This window comes from Neomonachus schauinslandi, chromosome 10 (assembly GCF_002201575.2).
Source record: "Neomonachus schauinslandi chromosome 10, ASM220157v2, whole genome shotgun sequence".
NCBI lineage: Eukaryota > Metazoa > Chordata > Mammalia > Carnivora > Phocidae > Neomonachus > Neomonachus schauinslandi.
In genome coordinates, this window is record NC_058412.1 from 38,723,013 (window position 1) to 38,738,343 (window position 15,331).

At 45.8% G+C, this 15,331-nt stretch overlaps 1 protein-coding gene across 1 annotated transcript in view; it reads left to right on the forward strand.

The window, feature by feature from the left end:
• The first annotated feature begins 3,806 nt into the window (after positions 1-3,806).
• Positions 3,807-15,331, forward strand: part of REEP1 (receptor accessory protein 1) — a 51,998-nt gene continuing 40,473 nt past the window's right edge. Inside the window, exons 1-2 of the mRNA XM_044918878.1 lie at positions 3,807-3,931; positions 4,066-4,138. Of these exons, the coding sequence (XP_044774813.1) occupies positions 3,807-3,931; positions 4,066-4,138 (198 nt within the window). The remainder of the gene's footprint in view (positions 3,932-4,065; positions 4,139-15,331) is intronic.

The window sequence follows — 15,331 nt, forward strand, 5'->3', positions numbered from 1 at the left end:
AGGTAAATGGAGCCAGTAAGTTAGGAGCGGGGGCTCCAGGGTAGCAGTACATGACAGTGGCGAGAAGGGGGGGCGGTGCAGGGCTCTGAGGCTGGGGGATGCGGTGTGAGGTTCTGTCCAGTAATAACTGGGAGGAGTGTGTTAGCCAGAGCCTGGTCTCCTCTCCAGAGGGAGGCACCCCAGACTTCCACCGTCTCTCTGCTGGGGCCAGCCTTGAGCGCTTCAGGACTCGAGATCCTCTTAAGTATTTTACTGCTTTCCTCCTGACCTTGTGGGGAGACATATGTGAATCTATCAAGTGGGTTAAGCTCCTTGGAGAGAGATTGCAATTCTTTGATCTTTATTCACTCAACAGACGTTTAGCAGGCACCCACTTGGGCAGGGGCTGTGCCAGGCACTAGGGACCCCAGCAGTCGGACCAGAACTGCATCACAGGCCACCCTGGGAGGAGAAAGAAGGCCGGCCTTGTCGTCAGGCTGCCCGGGTCCACATCCCACCTGTGCTCCTGGCTGTTCCATCTCCTTTGGCCTCAGTGTCCCAGTCTGTAAGATGGAGTAGTGAGACGTCTTCTCCCAGATGGGTATGGAGAGGCTTGTACAGCAGCGCCTGGCATTAGTGAGCACTCAGTGATCCTACTGTCCTTACTGTTAATGATTCATTATCGAAACTACTACATAAAGGCTATAGTAGAGTGCCCAGAAAATTCTGAGGGACAAGTGATCAGAGATTCATAGAAGTGGCTTTTCTGAGCTGGGTCTTTTTTTTTTTTGAAGATTTTATTTATTTATTTGACAGAGAGAGGCACAGCGAGAGAGGGAACACAAGCAGGGGGAGTGGGAGAGGGAGAAGCAGGCTTCCCGCCGAGCAGGGAGCCCGATGTGGGGCTCGATCCCAGGACCCTGGGATCACGACCTGAGCCGAAGGCAGACGCTTAATGACTGAGCCACCCAGGCGCCCCGTCTGAGCTGGGTCTTAAAAGATTAGTGGGACTTTATCAGGAAAAAGTTGTGGCGTTGTAGAAAGATCACGCACTGAGATGCAGGCAGGAAGTCACAGTTTGTGAGCAAGGGAGCATGGCTTATAGGGGACAGCTACTGGCTGTGAGATCCGGAGCCTCGGGCAGGGGTGGGCCGTCAGGCTGGGAAGGAAGGCGGGTGGGGTCGCTGGAGAAGGGACTTGGTCTGAGTGGATGTAAGTGCCCAAACCCTTCGGCTTGGATGTGCTTCATTTGTTACTTCTTTTTGTTATTTCTTTTCTCCAGAACAGATTTGGAGGAACTTGCCATTTTAATCTCATTATCCTTTCCCTGAAGTGCTAAGTGTGCTCCCTTACCGGGAGGCATCATTGAGCCTTTAGAAACCGAAAAGCAAGTCCATCTTGCTGTCCCCGTGCTGTCAAATACGGGGCGGGTGGCGCGCAGGGGGACACTGGCAACCACGTCACATCAGGAGCCCGGCAGACGGAGCATGCTGTCTCTTGTCTGGGCGCCCTTGGCCTTTCCGGATGGTGTTGGCGTGCTGTTCTACTCACTGGAGTACACAGAGGAGCAAATCAACCAGCCAGCCTCGGGTCATGATGCATTTTCCACCTCTCTCTTTTCGGAAGCTCCCACGCTGCCTCAGGGCAGGGGCTGGAAACCATCCTGGCAGACGTGGCTAATAACCGGGGCATCTGTGCCAAAGGAGCGGCGTGTTTATTTCTCCAGAACCTGTGGCACTGTGCCCGAGGCTTTGCTGAATCAGCCTGGTGCCCTCTGGCGTCCCCCTGGATGCTGAAACCTCAGTCCCAAGGTCACAAGTGTCCCCTGGCTGGCTCTGGCTTTTGCTTCACCACGCTCTGAAACTTCACACAGTGAATATGTACCTATTGAACTCTTGCCAGGCCCACAGGGGTGATTATGAATGAGAAAGATACCATCCTTGGCTTTGGGAGACACATAGTCTTATGTGAGAGACAGACATTGACTAGACCATTGCAGGTGGTGTGGATCAGGGCTAAGAAAGGGGAACGTCCAGAGTCACGGCGAGAGGAAGCTAGTCTGGGGCGTGGGGTGTGACAAGGTCAGGAAAGGCCTCCTAAGAAAGTAAGACTCCCTGAGATCTGAGAATGCTTGGCGCTGGGGCAGGGCGGAGTGGTTGGAGGGCCCTCCCTCCCCAAGCTGGCTCATGACTGAAGCCAGTAGACTCCTCCACGAGGCATCCCCCTCTGCCCAGTGCCTTTGACACTGTTGCCTTCTTTCTCTTTCTTAAATTCCTTTCCTCCCTCCCCCAGGCTTACTTTCTTCCCCGTCCTTTCAGACTACTCTTTTGTCCCCTTTGCTGGCTTCTCTTGTGCCCCACACATAAACTCTGGCCTTCCCAGAGGATGGCCTTGTGCTCCAAAGCAGTAGACGGTGGTGAGAAGCCAGGCGTGGAGGAGGCCAACCTGGCTGGGTCCTAGCCCCCTGCTTTACTCCTTATGGTGCCACAACCTTAGACAAGCAAGTGACTAACGGCTCCATGTGTTGGTATCCTGTCTATGAAAACGGTTCCTTTTACCAGGCCAGTCTGAGGACTGAGGTGATGCCTATAAAGCACGTAGTGCAAGGCCCGTGTGAGTCAAGGTTGCAAAACCCTTTCTCTTTCAACATCAGAAACTGACTCAGTTCCATTCACTTTCTGTTTTTCCCTGGAAACCTGATGAATATGGAAGGTCAAGGTGTCACCTGGCCACAGAGCTAATAGGAAAGTTGACCCCTGCGTGGTACATTGAATCTGGCCTGGGAGTTCTCTGTATGACCTCTACATAACCTGATGAGGAAGCCATGGGTTTGGGCTTCCGGAATGTGGTGTCTCCTTGCAGGGACCCTAGAAGCTCCATCTGTGGGGCTGTTACAGGAGATGTTGGCTCCTGTTGGGGCCTGGGACCAGGGTGGCTCTGTTCCCAGTCAGCTTACACCTGGGAGGTGACCCCGTCTCTCAGATGAATGCATTAAATTTTTTAAAAAATCCATGCAGCTCTAACATTCTGTCAGTTCATTCACTTAAATATATCCATTGAGAGCCTTCCATTTCATAGGCACTGAGAACACACTGTTGAACAAAACAGATTCATTCCGTGCTCTGAAGGCACTGATCGTTCAGTTGGGAGATGTTGTCAATCAGAGCATGACAGCTAGTAGTAAAAGAGCATTTTGATAATGTGTACATTGTGTCGTAGGAGATTTGACCTAGTCGGGCGGTCAGGAAAGTTTTCCATGAAGAAGTCATGATGGAGCTGGGATCTGATGGATGAACAGGCATTAACTGGCAAAGAAGGGAAAGGGAAGATTCCAGAAAGTGAGAACAGCAGAGGCAAAGGCTTTGAGAAGGGATGGGGCAGAGGGGGAGAGAATGAGGGCCGGGAGAGGTCTGGGGCACAGCTGAGAGTCAAACTATTTAATGACCTCATGCCGCAGTGGGCATGGTCACTGAGAGCTGATACCTAGACAGTCAGGCTGCTGTTGTTATATTTCCTTCTTCTTCTTAAGAGCACTGAGAAGTGGGTTAATGCGGGGTGGGGATGTGTGTCTTGGGAAGATTGCATTTACAATTTGAAAAGCTGATTCTGGCCGCAGGATGCTGGAATCAAGTGTGAGGGGAGTGAAATTTGAAGGAACTTTAAGTGGAAAGGTTTTTTTTGGAGAAGGAAGCCCAAGGTGTGGGCGGGCTTTACAGAGCATCAGTGGGGATTAGCAGCAGGAGAGGAGAGTTTGACCTTTAATTTCAGAGGTCATGGTGGTTCGGCTTGGCTTCCCACCCCCACTCTCACCCCCATTTTTTACTTCCATGACCCCGAATCACTCTTTTACGTTGCCAAATCACAGGCTGAAGGAAGGTGGGTGTGCAGCTGTAGCAGGAGACAGAGGTTCCGAAGCACGGCCCAGCCACGAGAAGAAACCTTCAGGGCATTCGTAAAGCTAGATCAAGCCACACGGCAGCATCTTCTGTAGCTTGGAGAACTGCTTGTGGCATCGAAGACAGACGTTTTCCATCAAATAGGATGAATGAGAATCACATTTCTCTTTTCTCTCTCTTTTCCCTCCAGGCTTATATTTGGCACCCTTTACCCTGCGTATTATTCCTACAAGGCTGTGAAATCGAAGGACATTAAAGAATATGTAAGTAGCACTGATTGGTGGGGTCCCGATGGTTGTGGAGAAGCTGGGTGTGAAGTAGTGGGAGAAGGAGGCTGCCCTGTGTGGTACGGGCGCTGGTAGCAGGGGACAGGAACCCCTCCTGTACTCTTCTTCTCATGAGGCTTGCCTTGCGTGGTCCAAGAGTCCTCCCCACGTCTGGATCCCTGTAGAACCAGAGAATGGAAGGGACGTATGGCGAGAGGAAATGGAATCAGGGATCAGAGGCCACCCAGGCTGCCACATACCACTGTGTGGCCTCGGACAAACGACTTTACCTCTCTGAGCCTCAGTTTCCTTGTCTGGAAAACACTGTGTAGACCACCGTTACTGGGAGATAGTCCACCATGGGGGACAGGAGCTCAGGTCCTCCTGCCTCTGTGATTCTGGCAGTGATCCCTATTCCAGTTGTGTGATTTGAGTACCCCACGATTTAAACTCTGTTGCTTTATAAGCTTTTTGAGAACAGGGGCTGGTCATCATCTTTCATCTGGTGCCCCAGCACCTAGCAGAGGGCTGAGCACCGTGGGAAGGGAAGCCAGAGTACTTACGGGTTGGAGGATCATATTATTGCTGGTTGGCACTATCACAGCCCTCCATGTGCTGGGCACCTCTAGGCAGGAGAATCATCAGGCCACCCCTGGTTGGCAAGCACCTACATGGGGTGGCTGATGAGGAAAGGGTGCCCCATCTCATGTAGCACAGAAACGCAGGTCAGACAACAGAGGACGTGGATTTGGGCATCAGGAGTCTGAAGTCAAGTGCTGGCTCTGACATTTGATGGATGCAATGCTGGACAAGAAGCTTAACTTCCAAGAGCCTTGGTTTCCTGATCGGAGGGGTGGATATCAGCAATTCTGGCCCCTAGTGTTGTGAGGGACAAAGGGTCTTTGCTTTTCTTCCTTTACTCGGAAGTCACTTTGGAAGTTTGCCACAGGTAAAGAAATAAAGTATATTTGAGAGTCACTTTCTTTCTCAGATTTTCCAGGATGTCTTTATGATGAAAATCAGCCACCTCCAGGTCAGCTGCAACCGGAACTCACCCCTCACCCCCGTCCACATTTCCTCAGTTTCCCTGAGCTGCTTGTCTGGGCTTGCATCTGCTAAGCAGGGGATCCAGACAGGGGTGGGTTCTCTGGAGACTGGATCCCTGGTATATTCGAGTGAGTCACAGAGTGTGAACTCTAAATAGCTGTTAAGTTGCAAGCACAGAACCTCATGATTCTCAATTGGCTTGGCGCAGGGATAAAGCATGAGGCAGCCTCTCCCAAAGTGTCTCTCCGGACCCCTTCCAGCCAAGGGTGCAGGGAAGCTGTGCCACGTAAGGAGGCATAATCAGGGTCACCATGGTTCAGGGTCTGATCCTCCGCTTTGCAGGGGCAGAAACTCAATTCTGTCAGCTCATCTGGGAGAGATCAGACCCTGGTAAATTGCTTTGCTCTGACCAAACTCACAGGAGCCTGGTTTATGACTAAAATGGCAATTCATTAATTTAGAGTGAAAAATATAACTGACAAGCAGAGCAGCTGTTTGTGTTGGCTAGTGAGCACGAGTTTTTCCCAGTAGGGCAAGCTTGAGAGTTAAGATTAGAAGGTTTCTTGGTAAAAATTGAATTGAAAGAAAGGACCTGAGTAGTATGAGAAGAGATCTGCCTGCTTTTCCTGTACTTGCTCACACGCACGCACACTGTCACTCACTCTCTCACACATGCTCTCACACGTGCTCTTGCACACACCCTCACACTTGCACACACATGCTCTCCAACACTTTCTCACACTTGCATGTGCTCTTACGCGTTTTCTCACTCACACACCCGTAACTCGCTCGCATGCTCTCTCATACACTCACACTCGCATATTCTCTCACACATGTTCTCTTACACACACTTCTCACACTCACATGCTCTCTCACTCCCACACACACTCACATGTTCTCTCACTCACATTCACATACTCTCTCACACATGTTCTCCCACTCACATACCCCACACACTTCTCACACCCACATGCTCTCTCACTCACTCTCACATAGTCTCACACACACACTCTCTCACACATATTCTCTCACACTCACATGCTCTCACACACACTCACACACTCTCATGCTCACACACTCTCTCACACACTTTCACACTCACCATCACACTGACCTCTTTCCCTCATTTTGACCAATAAACCCATTTGTCCAAGACAGAAACCTGGAATTGCCTTCAACTTCTGCCTCCCCCTCACCACCCAACCCCATACACACACCCAGTTGCTGACGGTGTCCGTCTCTATCCCCCTAATAGTACTTCAAACCAGGTCTCTCCTCCAGTGCTGCTACTCTCTTAAATGTGGTTCTTACCACGTTTTCCCTGGAATGCTACAGTGGCCTACTGTATTTGTTTTTTATTGCCACTGTAACAAATTACCATGAACTCAGTGCCTTAAAACAACACAAAGATATTATCTCCCAGTTCTAGAGGTCACAAGTCTAATGGCTCTCACTGGGCTAAAATCAGGCCGGGACACATTCCTTCTGGAGACTCTAGGGGAGAATCCATTTCCTTGTCTTTTCCAGTTCCTAGAGGCCATCTGCATTCCTTGGTTCCTGCCCCTTCCTCCATCTTCAGAGCCAACGGGTAGCATCTCTGACCATTCTTCCATAGTCACATTTCACTTAGATGACAGCCTCTTGGTGACAGCAAAGTTCACATCACAGGAAAGCTCTGGTGAGGAAGGTGCTGCCGATGTCACCACCAGGGACACTGGCTGCCAGAAGTCTGTGCCTTTGGAACAGTCCCTGCAGATTCAAAATCCTAAATACGAGCATTTGACTTTTCTAAGCCTATGTAACAGGCCTTGTCTCCCACGAAGATCCTCATGCTGGGAGACTCTCCCCAAATTAGAAGGTATTGGATGTTGGTAGTAAAAACAAATAAATATAGATATAGATATATCTCTACTACAGTTACTTCTTTGGCTGCTCAACACCCACATTCACTCCTTAGCCATATTTTGGCTTTAAAAAAACTTTCCAACGAGAATTCTATATGATTTATGTACTTGGCAAATCCAATTTTTTTCAGCTGAGTCCAGCACCAATCCAGTATCTCTGGCAAAGTCCTCTCCTCCTCTGGCTCTGATCTTACTATTCAGCACTCTAAAAATTAAATTGTCAAGTGAACCATCACTGACATACCCCATATACTATATTAGGGAGAGAAAGAGAATATGTAAAAATAAAACTAGTTAAAATATTTAAATCTATACAGAATACAGAAAGGAAGAAAATATGGATAGAAGCTATAGTCCTTAGTCATGCAAGTAGTCATGAGTTCATAGCTGGTATTCATGTCTTTTGTTAAAAGATAATTTTTTTTTTTTTAAGATTTTATTTATTTGACAGAGAGAGACACAGTGAGAGAGGGAACACAAGCAGGGGGAGTGGGAGAGGGAGAAGCAGGCCTCCTGCTGAGCAGGGAGCCCAATGCGGGGCTTGATCCCAGGACCCTGGGATCTTGACCTGAGCTGAAGGCAGACGCTTAACGACCGAGCCACCCAGGCGCCCCAAAAGATAATTTTTTTTAAAAGGGTAAAATCATGACTCTTATACAAAAATAAAGTTGACACATGTTGAAAGTTTTACTTAACTCATTAATTAATAAGGGAACCAGTAAGGTGTTAAAAAAAAAAAAATTCAAAGGAGACTCCAAAGAACAGATGTATCTGAGAAATCAGGAATGATTAAATATATTTATTAATAGATATTCAGCTGATTTTGGAGGAGGGTGGGGAGATCCATTGGACAAAATTTATTTGCACCTCTATGGACAAAATCATTTGCATTGCAGTCAGTTTTGTATAACTTACAAAGTTGTAAAATAGCTCAAAGATATTGAAAAACAAGACACCTGTAGAATCAAGATAATTCAGAAGGATGCTCTGGGCAGCACCTAGCATTTTACAGAACATCCATTCCAGACTCTTTCATAATTTTTCCTACTACTTCCCTCTTCTACCATCTAATTCAAGTTCCCTTTGTCTTCAATTAGAGCTTTAGTGAGTGGGGTTCCCTACCCAGGGGTGTGGCCTAAATCTTCATCTGTGGGCAATCTGAGACCTTAGTAATCTTGCCTCTGTAAGGTTGTAGTGATGATCCATTGACTTTTACCTCCGAACAAGGCGGTACTCACGCAAGTGATCACACTCAGATCCCCCCCAGAGGATTCTTAACTCCCATCCACCCTCCTTCCTGCCACATTGCGTAGCAGCCACCCTGGTTCCCCTTGATAATCAGGATCAGTCCTTTACTATCTGTTTCCTAGAGGCATTGTGTTCCTGAAATGGTCAGATAGGAGTGTAGTTTCTGCTTTCATGTCATTGGAATCATTTTGTATCCCTGGTGAAAGCACCCATCCCTCAGGTACTAGAAGTATTAAAAAGCAGAACGCAGAGATTTGAAGATAAAAACCAAAAATGTTGTGAATCAGTTAGACCAGTGATTCTCAAACTTCAGTGTGCATGTAGAATGAATAGAGGATTTTATTAAAATGCAGATGCTGATCCATTATGTCTGGGGTGCGTCCTGAGGTTCTACATCTCTAAGAAGCTCCTAGATGATTCCATCTCTAAAAAGCTCCTAGATGATTCCAACGGTGCTGACCCATGAACCACAATTTGAGTTGCAAGAAGCTGGTAATAGGCTTACCCATAAGAAACACCGCTCTCATTTCCTTGGTCCCTGAACCTTTAGATTCTGGCTAAGCTGCAGAAGCATGTGTTAGTTACTGGTTCATGGAAGAAACTGCATCCTCCAGGGCAGTGCATCAATCACACAGAATGCTGACTCCCCCCTGGTTATCTTTCTGAACTCTCCTCAAGCTGTTGCAACACCCTTTAAAGCTGGCTGCCTCAGGGCAGTGGGGGGGTGGGGTGCACAGTAAGATCAGAGACTCCCCAAAGTGTCAGCCTATTGTCTTGGATTTCTTTTCCTATTAAAGAAGGTCCTTGGTTAGAAGGAGTGTTGGGTGGCATGCATCAAAATGAAAAGGACACTGAGTCTACAACTTATTCTACAGCTGCCAGAAACATGGCAGCAGGAAAAGCAAGTCCACATGCAGAATAAGTGAATATTCCAGAAAAGATTCTGCTGCCTTTTCTGGGAGGGAAGGGGCCTGGTACGATGAGCCTGATCCCAGGAGTTTGGCTGGGGCCATGAGATATGGTACCATCATAGAGATGCTTGTGCCGCTGCTGGTAACTTGGTCTCTGAGTGGTGGTTTGGGCAGGTAAGCCTTGGTGAGAGGGATTCCACATTGCCACGCCCACCTGCTACCTCTCTCCCTTCCACATGGCCACTGGTACATGAGCACATTGAACATGCACTATCATCCTGGGGTAAGTGTCTAGCTGACATCCACAGGGCTGGGCATCTCATCTACCTGATTACAAAAGCCTCCTCTGCCATGGGGACCTTTTGGTGGGCAGAAGCAGAAGCCACCAGTATCTAAATTCCACGGGCCTATTCACATCATTCCCAAACCACTTCAATGCCAGTCTCTCCGTCTTGTCCCTTCCAAGTACCTCACCATCTAGCCAGTCCCTACCTGGTGTTTTAAAATGTCCCTGGGATTTGTTTTAATCAGGTATGGTAAGGCATGCAGACACAGAAATGACTGTCATGAAGGAAGAAGTTCTTACGGTTTTCCCAGAAGTAGGAGACACAGCATGCCATGGAGGGCCATGTGGGGGAACACCCGGGTCTGTCAGGAGTCAAAGGGAGCCACACTCTTTATTGTGGTGTCTGTAGGAAAGTCGAGGCTAGGCAGTGTAAGCAGGTTTACGATTGGCTACTTGGAATAATTTCAGCGGGCTCTGGGGTAATTAGGGCTGGGGAATATTGGCTCAACCTGTGAGAGCCCCATGAAAGAGATCATTTAAGAGTATGGGTTCTGGACTGATCGGTTTGCCTATGAAACGTGTGCTCCAGGGCATGTCCTTTGCTATCTCTAAGACTTGGTTAGTCCTGGGAGGGGCAGTCTCTCCCCAGCCCGTGAAGCCACAGATGCTAGAGCATCAAGAATACAGAAAATAAGAAAATACAGTTAAGATACCTGGTGACAGTGTAAAGGCATTACCTCAAGACGTTTCTTCTAGGCTAAGTGCACTGTTCAAAGTTCTGCCTGCAGGGGACTGTCGCTTTTGCTACTCTCTCTACCCCTGACTGTACAGCGGTCCACGGTGAGCTCATCCCAGCAGATGGTGCAGAGTCATCTGTAAACCAGGCTCATACTTTTTCTTTCTCAGTCATAGGCGAAGTTAATTCTCTGTGAGGCTGAAGCATGGCTCAGATGCAAAAGAGTGTGGAAGACTTAAGAAATATTAGTGTGGCTGGAGAGATTAGGAGAGATAGGAGAGGGTCCAAAAGGGAGGTGAGGCTAAGGAGGTGACTACACCTACACCTACCTACGACCTCCCCAGCCCATGGACAAGACCTTTTGCAGGCTGCTAGGAGCCCTGGGGGCAGAGTCTGATGAGCTGTAGGATCTCAGCCTGCCTCTGGGGTTCATGAAAAGTCTCCAGGCTCTGCCTCCCACCCTCTTGCTGTGGTTTAGGGTCTTGGCTTTTCTCTATCTCCTCACTCCTGGATCCTGCCCCTGACCAGCTGAGAGGGACTTCCCAGGCATGCTCTGGATTTGCTCCTGGATATTACCCCTAAAATCAGCCATAGCTTTCTCTCCCGATCCTGGATGCTGGCCTACCCAAGCTCCCCTTCATCTTATAGGAAGCGTTACATAGAATCCCTCAAACTTGGCAAGTTCTATTTCAAACCTTGGAAAAAATAGGCATTATTTGGTTTCTGTGTGGCATGATGGGGAAAACCATTTCCTGGTAATTTATTTATGGTTTCCATCTCTGAGTCACATATTCCATTTGCCCTGTTAGGCTCAGCAAATCATTCTCAGACCCTTCTTTCTGCATGACAGTATTTAAAGTGAAGGAGTGCAAGATAGAAACTTCTTTAGGTTAACACTTCAAGCCTCCTCTTTAGCATGGCTCCCTCGTCTTTGTCCATAGTTTCAACCTCCTTTCTGAGATTTGGTCTTATCTTTTAAGTGACCTGTTAGGCATTCTTTGTGAATGTCCTGAACCCTCAGGCTCCCCTAAGCCTTATGGTGCTCAACCTCTTCTCCCTAAATCACCTCTTTCTTTATACTCTTGCTGGTATGAGTGGCTCCATATCACACTATGCCCCAACTTCAATAAGCCCCTTTCCTCCTATGTATACCCAGCCATCCATTCAGCAGGCACTTGTGGGGAACATCTGTTGCCCTGCAAGCTGTCTAATTTTGCCTTTCTTCTCAAAAAGCCACCTAAACCAGTATTTCCCAAAGTATATTCTTTCTCAACATTTAAAAACCATCCTTTCTTTCCCATTCACAATGTCAACATTCTAAATGAGTCATTCAAAACATATTCCTTGAGTACCTACTATATGCTGATAATCGTTTTAGGTACTAGAGATATGGTGATGTGCAAGAATAACTTGTCTCCACTCTCAGGGAGCTTACAGCCTAGTAAGAAAAGCATAGGAATAAACAGGTACTGTCAAAGCAGAGTAAATAAGTGTTATGACAGGGAGCATGTATGAGACACTGTAAGAGGAAGAAAGGAGAAGGTACTTACCCAAACTTTGGACACTTCCTGGAGGAAATGACATTTAGGTTGAGATCTGAGGGCTGAATTCTGGAAGCAAAAGAAGATGCACTGTTCAGAGAACTGAAAGAGGTTCATTATAACTGGAGTGAAAAAGTCAAAGTATTGGTGTGGAGAAGTGCTTTTATGGAGATAATTGGGGTTTTGTTCATGCAAGGACTTGCAAGCCAATTTAAGGAATTTGGGCTCCATCTTAAAAACAACAAGGAACTGTTGAAGACTTTAGGAAGGAGAATCATCAAATTTGGGTTTAAGAAGATCATTCTGAATGGAATATGGAGGACAAATTAGTAAGGGGTCAGAGGTTTAGAGACCAAGCTAAAGGCTATAGTTCTATTTTATAGGAGATGTTCGTGGTCTGAAGTAAGCAAATGACAGAGAGGATAGAGAGAAGAAGATAGGTTCAACAGGGTGGAAGTGACAGAACTTGGTGATTGATTGGCTGTGTTAGGTGAGGAATGCAGAGAATACATTCTAGAGTTAGAAGAGAATGTCTAGAACAAAGCCTTGTGGAGAATATCTTGTCTAGAGTTAGAAGAGAATGTCTAGAACAAAGTCTTGTGGAGGAATTGACGAACCTGAGAAGTAGCCAGAAAGTCAAGAGGGAAACCAGAGCAGTTGAGGTGTTGGGGGAGCTTTTCAGGAAGTGATAGTTTCCTATCCATCTGAAAGTCAAACAAATCAATTAAAAAAAAAAAACACACCAAAAAACTTAAAAAAGGGTCTTGAAGTATGTCACAAAGTGGGATCCTCAGTGAGAGCAATATTAATGTAATGAATGCAGTGCACTGAGTAAGTGGGAGACGAGGAGGTAAACACTGCATATATAGATGACTCACTAGACAAGTTTATAGCTAAGGGTTGTGTCAAGGAAAGGAATTTTTTATTGTTGTTGTCATTGTCCTTTTTTTGTTTTTAAATTTTTAAAGAGATTTATTTATTTATTTGAGAGAGAGAGAGAGAGAGCATGAATGAGGGGGAGGGGAAGTGGGAGAGAATCTTCAAGTAGACTCCCCACTGAGCAGGAAGCCCGACCATCACAGGGGCTCGATCTCCTGACCCATGAGATCATGACCTGAGCTGAAACCAAGAGTCGGATGCTCAATCTACTGAGCTACTCAGGCTGTCCATCACTGTCCTTTGTTTTTAATTGATGGTATTAGAGCATGGTTTAAATACTAAAAAGAAAAAGACAATAGAGTAGGAATTGAGGCTCCTGGCTGTGTATCTGGATACCAGTGTTGGGAATTCCTGGATCCTGGGCCCCAACATGCCATGAAATGTATAGTTGGAAGGACCTTCTTTGCCCCCTGCTGAGGAGCCTGTTCTGCTGCAGGTAATCTTGGCAGCATGTGGTCTCTCAGACAGCAGTTGCTCTTGATGGATTAAAACAAGATGGTTCCCAGGGGACAGTCTTGTTTTACTGAATAAAGAAGACCTCTAAATAATCTGTTGAGACACATGTTTCAGAGTTACAAAGACAATGGGCATTCACCAGAGCTGCCTTTATTTTTGAAAGATATTTTTGCTGGGAGTAGAAATCTAGGTTGACTTTTTTTTTTTTCTTTCAGCATTTTAAATATGTTATTCTGTTTTCTTCTGGTATTCATCATTTCTGACGAAAAGTCATCTATTATCATTCCCCTGTATGTAATATGTCTTTTCCCCCTCTCTCTTAACATTTTCTTTCTTTTTTGGCAATTTTACTGTGATGTGCCTGGCTGTGGTTTTCTTGTATTTATCTTCTTTGGGATTTTCTGAGCTCCCTGGTTCAGTGGATTTGCTATTTTTGATCAATTCTGGAAAATTTCAGTCATTATTTATTCAAATAAATTTTCTGTCCCATTCTCTTTTCCTCTCCTCTGAAATTCCTATTCCATATATGTTAGACTGCTTGATGCTATTCCACAGGTATTGAGCCTCTCCACTTTTTTCCATTCTTGATTTCTGTCTTATTGACTTTATTGTCTTCAAGTTCACAGATTTTTTTCTTTTGTTGTATCCAGTCTGCTCTTAATTCTGTTCAATAATTTTAAAAATTTCAAATATTGTATTTTTCGATTTTAGGGTATCTTTTGTTCTTTTTAAAGAGTTTCCTTCTTGGGCTCCTGGGTGGCTCAGTTGGTTAAGCATCTGCCTTTGGCTCAGGTCATGATCCCAGGGTCCTGCGATCAGGTCCTGCATTGGGTTCCCTGCTCAGCAGGGTGTCTGCTTCTCCCTCTACCCTTACCCACTGCTTGTGATACCTCTGTCTCTCTCTCTCTCTCAAATAAATAAAATCTTTTTTAAAAAAAGTTTCCTTCTTGGGGCGCCTGGGTGGCTCAGTCGTTGGGTGTCTGCCTTCAGCTCAGGTCATGATCCCAGGGCCCTGGGATCAAGCCCCACATCGGGCTTTCTGCTCCCGCGGGAAGCCTGCTTCCCCCTCTCCCACTCCCCCTGCTTGTGTTCCCTCTCGCTGTGTCTCTCTCTGTCAAATAAATAAAAAAAATCTTTTTAAAAAAACGTTTTCTTCTTTCTCTTGAAATCCCCCATCTTTTCACTCAATATGTCTACATTTTCCTGTAGCTTCATTAACATATTTATACTTTTTCAAGAAAAATAATATTGAACCTGCCCCTGTGTTCTTAGGATAAGTGTCTTGTTAAGTGGTGACAAAAGAAAAATTTAGATTTTTATATCCAAAGCTTTGTTAATAAGTTGTTATATATCTGTATATCTTTTTTGGTGAGGTGTCTGTTCAGATCTTTTGCCCAAATTTTAATTGGGTTGTTTATTTTTATTACTGAGTTTAAGAGTTCTTTGCGTATTTTGGATATTAGTTCTTTATCAGATACATGTATTGGAAATATTTTCTCCCATTCTGTGGCTTGTCTTTTCGTTCTCTTACCAGTGTCTTGCAGAGCAGAAGTTTTTAATTTTAATGAAGTCCAACTTATCAATTTTTTTCTTCCATGGGTCATGCTGTTGCTGTTGTATTAAAAAACTTACTCCCAAGCCCAAGGTCACCTAGATTTTCTTCTAGGTTATCTTCTAGAAGTTTTATAGTTTTGTATCTTCTTTTAGGCTTATGATCCATTTTAAGTTAATTTTTATGAAGGATGTAAGACCAGTGTCTAGATTCATTCATTCGTTTGTTCACTCATTTTCTTATTCATTTACTGATTTACTTATCTGTTTATTTATTTCATGTGATGTCCAGTTGTTCTAGCACCATTTGTTGAAAAAACATTCTTTCTCCATTAAATTACCTTTGCTCCTTTGTCAAAGATCAGTTGACTATACTAATGGGGTCTATTTCTGGGCTCTCTATTCTATTTATATTTTTTTCAATATTTATTTATTTATTAGAGAGAGAGAGAAAGCCGGGGGGGGGGTGGACAAAGGGAGAGGGAGAGAGAGAATCTCAAGCAGATTTCCCACTGAGTGTGAGGCCTGATGTGGGGCTTAATCTCATGACCTGAGATCATGAGTCAGACAC